This window comes from Acinonyx jubatus, chromosome A2 (genome assembly GCF_027475565.1).
Source record: "Acinonyx jubatus isolate Ajub_Pintada_27869175 chromosome A2, VMU_Ajub_asm_v1.0, whole genome shotgun sequence".
NCBI lineage: Eukaryota > Metazoa > Chordata > Mammalia > Carnivora > Felidae > Acinonyx > Acinonyx jubatus.
This window is the reverse complement of record NC_069383.1, coordinates 160,961,019-160,968,559: the sequence shown is the minus strand read 5'-3', so window position 1 is coordinate 160,968,559 and position 7,541 is coordinate 160,961,019. Positions and strand designations below refer to the sequence as shown.

The window sequence follows — 7,541 nt, the reverse complement described above, 5'->3', positions numbered from 1 at the left end:
TCGATCAGGAGTCCAGAGGACGCTATGTGACTTCTGCAGCTGGGTCAGAAAAAGGCAACGTAGTCTGCCCTGCTCTCCTGGGATGTCTGCTCACGGGGAACCTGCCACCATGCTGTGAGGATGCCCCAGCTGACTATGGAAGGGTACTGATGCCCTCCGTCTACCCACCCCATCTGAACAAATGGAGGCTGAGACCACAAGCGGCTTACTCAACACCACACAGTTAGTTAGCGATACAGCCTGCTCTGTCCCTCTCTGAAATCTCTGCCGCCCTCCCCAGCACCCCCAGATCAGATGTCCCTTCAGCACCCAGGTCCATCCCATAAAGCTCCCTTGCTGACCCTCCCGCAGGGAGATGATACAACGCACGGGGCACACACCTGGCAGGCCACCAGTTTATTTATCGCGGGTGAAGCAGAGGGGAGGAGGCCGGGGAGGCTTGAGGGCGCAACGCCTTTTGCTCACATGCTCCAGGGCTTCTTCCTCGGGCGGCGGCAGCCAGCCCCCCACCACCCTGGCAAACCAAGGTTGGCTAGGGCCGAGGGGAGGGAGGGGCGGGGAGAGAGGGGAGGGGCGGGAGCCAGAGGGAGACGAGGCAGTCCTAGGGGAGGCGGGGCAAGGCCAGAGGGGTGGAAAGTAAACTGGGAGCACAGTGGGGTCCGTGGGGGAGGTCAAAGGTGAAGGAGAGGTCCGCGCGAAGGGAGGCTCCCGGAGTTAACGGTGGGGCTCACGAGGGGGTGCGTGCGTCCACATTAGAAGAGCTACGGGGAGGGCGCCCGCGGGTCAAAGGTCACCCGCGAAGCGCGAGGCTCGGAGGGGCGGGCCCAGAGGCGGGGCGAGGCCGGGTTGCAGCGCGGGGCGGGGGGTGGGGGCGGGGCCTAGGCCACCTCCTCCTCCGCCTCCTCCTCGAACTCGCCCTCCTCGGCCGTGGCGTCCTGGTACTGCTGGTACTCGGACACCAGGTCGTTCATGTTGCTCTCGGCCTCGGTGAACTCCATCTCGTCCATGCCCTCGCCCGTGTACCAGTGCAGGAAGGCCTTGCGCCGGAACATGGCCGTGAACTGCTCCGAGATGCGCTTGAACAGCTCCTGGATGGCCGTGCTGTTGCCGATGAAGGTGGCGGCCATCTTGAGGCCGCGCGGCGGGATGTCGCACACGGCGGTCTTGACGTTGTTGGGGATCCACTCGACGAAGTAGCTGCTGTTCTTGCTCTGCACGCTCAGCATCTGCTCGTCCACCTCCTTCATGGACATGCGGCCGCGGAACACGGCGGCCACCGTCAGGTAGCGGCCGTGGCGCGGGTCGCACGCGGCCATCATGTTCTTGGCGTCGAACATCTGCTGGGTCAGCTCGGGCACCGTGAGCGCGCGGTACTGCTGGCTGCCGCGGCTGGTGAGCGGCGCGAAGCCCGGCATGAAGAAGTGCAGGCGCGGGAAGGGCACCATGTTCACGGCCAGCTTGCGCAGGTCGGCGTTCAGCTGGCCCGGGAAGCGCAGGCAGGTGGTGACGCCGCTCATGGTGGCCGACACCAGGTGGTTGAGGTCGCCGTAGGTGGGCGTGGTCAGCTTCAGGGTGCGGAAGCAGATGTCGTACAGGGCCTCGTTGTCGATGCAGTACGTCTCGTCCGTGTTCTCCACCAGCTGGTGCACCGACAGCGTGGCGTTGTAGGGCTCCACCACCGTGTCCGACACCTTGGGCGACGGCACCACGCTGAAGGTGTTCATGATCCGGTCGGGGAACTCCTCGCGGATCTTGCTGATGAGGAGGGTGCCCATCCCGGACCCCGTGCCCCCGCCCAGCGAGTGGGTCAGCTGGAAGCCCTGCAGGCAGTCACAACTCTCGGCCTCCTTGCGCACCACGTCCAGGACGGCGTCCACCAGCTCGGCGCCCTCCGTGTAATGGCCCTTGGCCCAGTTGTTGCCGGCTCCCGACTGGCCTGCAGAGTGAAGGGGACGGGACGGGACGGGGTGGGGGTGGGGGTGGAGAGCGCGCAGGGGGGTTACGGGGAGAGCTCCCCCTCACCCCGGCCATCCTAGGAGTCGAATAACAGCAATGAAATTATTATTGTGTTAGCGTTACTGTGGGTCGTTCTTGCGGTCTGCCTCTATCCTTGCTGGCTTCTCATCCAGCAGCCAGAGGGGATCCTGGGAAAGCCGGAAGCCATTCATGTCCCGCTTTGGCCCAGAAGCCTCCTGCTTTAAGCTCAAAAACCAGCTGGGTCTTTGAATAAAAGCCCAAGCCTCTCCGCCCCCACTCGGCCCACAGGGCCCTGCAGGACCTGCGAGCCCCTCTCCCTGCTCTCACCTCCTCTCTCTTTTCTGGCTCACTCTTCTCCAACCAGAGGGTCCTCCTTGCTGTTCCTCCAACACACCAGGCCCAGTCCTGCCCCAGGGCCTTTGCACATGCATTCCCTCTGCCCGAAATGGTCTTCCCGCAGATACCCACGTGGCTCTCTCACCTCCTTCAGGGCTTTGTCACTCTCACTGAGGCTTTCCTCCCATTTCTTATTCCTCTTCCTTGCCTTTTTTTTTTTTCCCCCTGAAGCACTGACAAACTTACGTGTTCTTGTTACTCATGTTCATTGTCTGTAATCTCACCGGGAAATGTGACCTCCAGGAGGGCAAGGATTAGTATTAGTGGATGGGCCGGTATTTTTGTGAAAAGGTTAACATTTCTTCTCATTCCCTCCTTTGACTCCACCCTGGTCTGACCTCATCAACCCTGTTCTGGACTGGTTCCCACCCGCCTCCCCACCCTCTCCAGAACAGTCTGTTCTCCTGCCAGCAGCCAGAGGGCGTCTGTGAGCACCTGAATCATGTCCCACCCTCCCCTACCCACAATCCTCCAGGGCTCCCACTTCCCTGGGGGTACAAGCCCAGGTCTTCCCTGCAGCCCACAGAGCCCTGAACAACCTGCCCCTACCCTGTCTCGTGCCTGCACTCACCTCCTCCCTCTCTCTCCCTCGTCCACTCTACTCTAACCACATCCGGCTCCTTGCAGTTCCTCCAGCACACCAGGCCTGGTGCTGCCCCAGGACCTTTGCGCCTGCTGTTCATTCTGCCTGGGATGCCCTTACCCCCAGGTACTCACATGGCTGACTTTTCTTTCAGGTCTTTGTGCCATGTCACCTCCTCAGAGAGAAACGGGACTGCCAGGCAGTCGGTCTCCTGACTCCACACTTTTACCACTGCCTCCCCACCCAGGCTCCCAGAAGCCTTCAAATCTATTGGTCCCGATGGAGCCACCCATAGTTATCCTAGACTCCCTCACACCCTTTGGTCAACATTATTTAGTCCTTCCACAGCCATATCCCGAGGACGTATTGCATGCCATACCCACACGGGAGCATCGTTATCTTGCTGAATCATCACACAGACCAGAGAGGGGAAGTTGTTTGTCCAAGGTCACACAGCCTGTCCTGTCAACGCGTAGACTTGACTCTATAAACCACCCTACTCTGAGGAAGAGAGGTTCCCCAGGGTGCTGGGGGAGAGGGTGGAGCCCCGGGGTCTGAGGCCAGGTGGGTGGGTGTGTGCAGCCAGCCTGACCTGGGAGGCACTAGGAACAGTGTCACTGAAGGATGTTCACAGAGCGTGTGTGCCCCAGGAACCTGAGCGCCACAAATGTGTCTGCTGTCTTCACATGTGCTGTTCCCTCGGTCTTGCACATCTTTCCTCCCTTCAATGCCTCTTGGTCAGTTTGGGTCCTACTCATATTTTAGGCTGCAGGTATTAACAGTGATCGTGATAATGAAAAGTACAAATGCTTATGTACTTTTTCCTCTCTGTTAGATACGGTTCTGAGTGCTCTCTGCATATTCACGGCTTTAAGCCTCACGATTGTGATGATGAGTAGGTCTTTTTTATAATCTCTGCTTTAAAGATGTGGAGACTGAGGCACAGAGAGCTGAAGGAGCCTGTCTACAGTCACCCAGCTGACTTTTCAATCAGTGGCTGAGTTGTACTTATTTAGCTTCTCTGTTGCACATCCCTCCCCTGGGAGGTCGGCTCCAATAGGGTAGAGAATCTTGTCTGCTTTGTTCTTCTGGGGTGACGGCAGGGCCCGGTATGCCGTAGGTGCTCAATAAGTTATTTGTTGAATGCGTGAAATGGCAGAACTGGCATTTTCACCCAGGCAGTCTGGCTCCAGTCCATGCTGTTAAATTAAAATGCCACCTCCTCCAGGAAGCCTTCTCTCCACCCTCCTCCCTATCAGATGCCCGTCCAGGGCTCTCACGGTGGCCTGTGTGTCCTCCATCACAACCCTGACTGCCCTGTTCACCTCCCCCGCGGGGCTGTGGGACCCCGTGGCCACCAGAGTCTCCCAAGCTACGGGGTGGGGGGGGGATTTTTCACCAAGCATTTGGAAGTCAAAGGAGCAAGGGGGCTTCCTGTGCCTGGAACTCACCAAAAACAAAGTTGTCGGGCCGGAAGATCTGGCCGAAGGGGCCAGAGCGGACAGAGTCCATGGTGCCCGGCTCCAGGTCCACCAGCACGGCTCTGGGAACATAATTTCCTCCTGCAGGGAAGCAGATGGAGGACGGCTGGGGGTTGAGGGAGTGCCAGGAACCAGCATCCTGCCCCCTCCCAGCCTCCCCACCCCCACTTCTGCAGGTGCCCCCGGGCCCCTACCTGTGGCCTCATTGTAGTACACGTTGATTCTCTCTAGCTGCAGGTCACTGTCTCCGTGGTATGTGCCGGTGGGGTCGATGCCGTGCTCATCACTGATCACCTCCCAAAACTAGAGGGATGGCGGGGGTGGGGGGGGCGGGGACGGGTAAGGGCAGAGGGCGGGGAAGCGGGCGGCCAGACCTGTCCCTGCCTCTCCGGGTCCACGACCTCCAACCGCCTTCCTAGCTGTCACCTGTCCCCCAGCAAGGCGAAGGGGGGACCTAGAGGCATGGTGGGGAGGGCAGGCATGAGGCAGCAAGAAGGGAGAGGTGGGGGCGGGGGTGGAGCCGAGTCACCACCTCGGAGGAGCCTGCTGGTGTCAGCTCGCCCAGGCTGCAGCGTGCGGGGAGGGGCAGGGTCCCTTTGTGCGCGTGGAGAGGACAGTGGGCCAGCTGTGCAGCCAGCTGTGGTCAGCGGACGGAAGGCTGGGCCCCACCCCCACAGGCCTCTTTGTTCCCAGCCTGGCCCTGCCCCCGCCCCCCCCCTCCCCTAACCGTCCCCGGGGTCCTGGCCTCCCGGGGACCCCATCCCTCCGAGAGGCCCCAGGTGGTGGAGCTCTGCGGAGCTCGTGGACCTGCTCGGCTCCTCTCGGCCGCCTCCGGGGCCCCAGCCCCCGCGCACCTTGGCTCCGATCTGGTTGCCGCACTGGCCGGCCTGCAGGTGCACGATTTCCCGCATGGCGCTGGTGCTGATGGTGGACGCGGCGGCGGCGCTGGCGCTGAGAGCTGCGGCGGCGGGACGGGAGGTGGACGCGGCGGCGGCGGCGGCGGCGGCGGCGAAGCAAGGTCCCTGCGCCCCCGGGGCGCCTCTATATGAGCGGGCGGGGCCCGCGTCACGGCCGGTCACTGGCCCGCCCCGCCCCCTGGTCCCGCCCCGGGACGGAGGGTGCTGGGGTGGAGGGATCTCCCTCCCCAGCGGCTGGGAGACCTCCGGGAGCCCAGGCTGGGGCACGCCGGGGCCCCGTGCGCCCCCGCCGCGGGCCGTGGGGTGAGGCCCCTCGAGCTCCACCTAAACATTTCCTCCCCCACCCGCTCCACCCGGCTCCCAGCCGGGCCTGGCGACCGGGGTCTTGCGGGGATGGAGCGGGGAAGGGAGAGCGCCGAGTAAACGAGCTGCGGATCGATCCCGTCTCTCCCCCATCCTCCACACCCCCCCCCCCCCCCCCCGGGCGGCCCTGCCTCAGTTTCTCATCCGTAGCCTGCCTCCTCCTTCCGTGTAGGTCTCCTTTGCCAGAACCCTTGCGACAACCGAGAGGACCCCTAGTGGGGCGAGCTGGGGGGGCTCCGGAGCTGCGGTCTGTTTTGGGGGGCGGGGGGCGGGCGGTTCCTGGAGGACTTGTCCTGGAGCCGCATAGTAAGTGACACCACGATTTTTCTTTCATGTTTGGCTGGGGATGCTTGTGGACGCTGATGGAGGTTGTGGGGGACAGTGCGCTCCCCCTGGACACCTCTGTTGGGCTTTGGGTCCTTGGCAGGTGCGGCCAGCTCCAGCCTTTCCTGGCGTTGAACCTCAAGGAGTAAGATTTACAGCTGGATTATACATGGGATGGATAGATAGCCCCTGGGACTGCCTTGTCGCCCCCCCCCCCCCCACAGGCACCTCTCTTCGCCTTATCTTGGCATTTCTTGTTAGCTGGATGACCTTGCACGGTCACTTTGCTTGTCTTTGGCTGAATTTCCTTATCTGCAAGATGGGGCAGTCAATGCCTGCCCTCTAGGGCCATGGGGAGGGTCTGATGAGATGGCCCAGTTAACAAGCCAGGCCCGACTTTCTCTGCACAGAGTAAACAATACATTGTAGCTGTTGGTATTACAATTATTATCAGGGGCTGGACAAGACTTTCTGTGCTGAGCCTCCAGTGGAGGCCAGACCCCTTGGGGCCACCTTCTGCTGACCTCTAGCTGTGCCACGGGCGGAAGCCTCCTTCTCATTCTCACCTCCTCTGCATCCCCCGTGGCCTCCAGCTATTGGGGGGGGGGGGAGGTTAGTCAGGTTGGCTACGTGGCTGGGACCTCACATTTGCCGTGGCTTCTGGTTTTGACCCGTGGTTCTCAACAGGGGGACACTTGGCCATGTCATGTCCAGACAGGGGGTGTGTGTGGTCCTGCCATCTAGTGGTGAATGTTGCCAAACATTCTACAAGGCACAGTTTAATCCCTCCCCCCTCCCCCCAGCCTAAAGAATGATCTGGCACCAAATGGCAATAGGCCTGAGAAACCTTGTGTTATTAATTGGGGGAAAAAATGGAGACCCCCGAGCTCTCATTAGACACAATAGGTTTCTGATGGGTTAGACAGCTGTTTTATGGTTTAAACCAGGGTGACCCCGACCCCCGTATCTGTGGGTCACTTCCTCTTGCCTACCCCCCCCCCCCACCAAGTTTTGTATTTAAATGTGTGCAGGGCTCACAGTAGGTCAGATGATTATGAAGGCAGAATTTCTTAGGGGCGGTGTCAGTGAGATCCTGTAACCCAGGGGGTCTCAGCTGCGGTGCTGTGCTCCCCCAGGGGACGCTTCCCAATGTCTGGAGACATTTTTGTTTATTACGACCTGGAGGTGCTACTGGCCTCCAGTGGGTGGAGCCCAGGGATGCCACCCAATGCTCTACAAGGCAAAGAATTATCCAAACTCCAAATGTCAATAACGCCAAAGTGGAGAAACCCTGATTTAGACTTTTGAGGTTATGACCCAGTGTGTCATCACTGACCCCTGAGACATGGATTTCCACTGACCCATGTTAACATGTCTCGAAAATCCCGCGTTGGCATTTTGTAATTTTTTCATATAGCAAGAGTCATAAAAAATATAAAAATGGAAGTGGCCCTGCTGGGAGGGGCTGACTTGGGGCTCAGCCCCAGAAAAATGGATGCC

At 60.5% G+C, this 7,541-nt stretch overlaps 1 protein-coding gene across 1 annotated transcript; it reads right to left on the bottom strand.

The window, feature by feature from the left end:
- Nucleotides 1-381: 381 nt before the first annotated feature.
- On the bottom strand, nucleotides 382-5,462 carry TUBB4A (tubulin beta 4A class IVa). Its single transcript, XM_027049201.2, has 4 exons — nucleotides 5,292-5,462; nucleotides 4,632-4,740; nucleotides 4,408-4,518; nucleotides 382-1,936 (listed from the first exon to the last, which is right to left on the bottom strand). Exons 1-4 carry the CDS (start codon nucleotides 5,346-5,348, stop codon nucleotides 879-881), a joined length of 1,335 nt encoding a protein of 444 aa, XP_026905002.1. The 5' UTR covers nucleotides 5,349-5,462; the 3' UTR covers nucleotides 382-878.
- Between the last annotated feature and the right edge of the window lie 2,079 nt (nucleotides 5,463-7,541).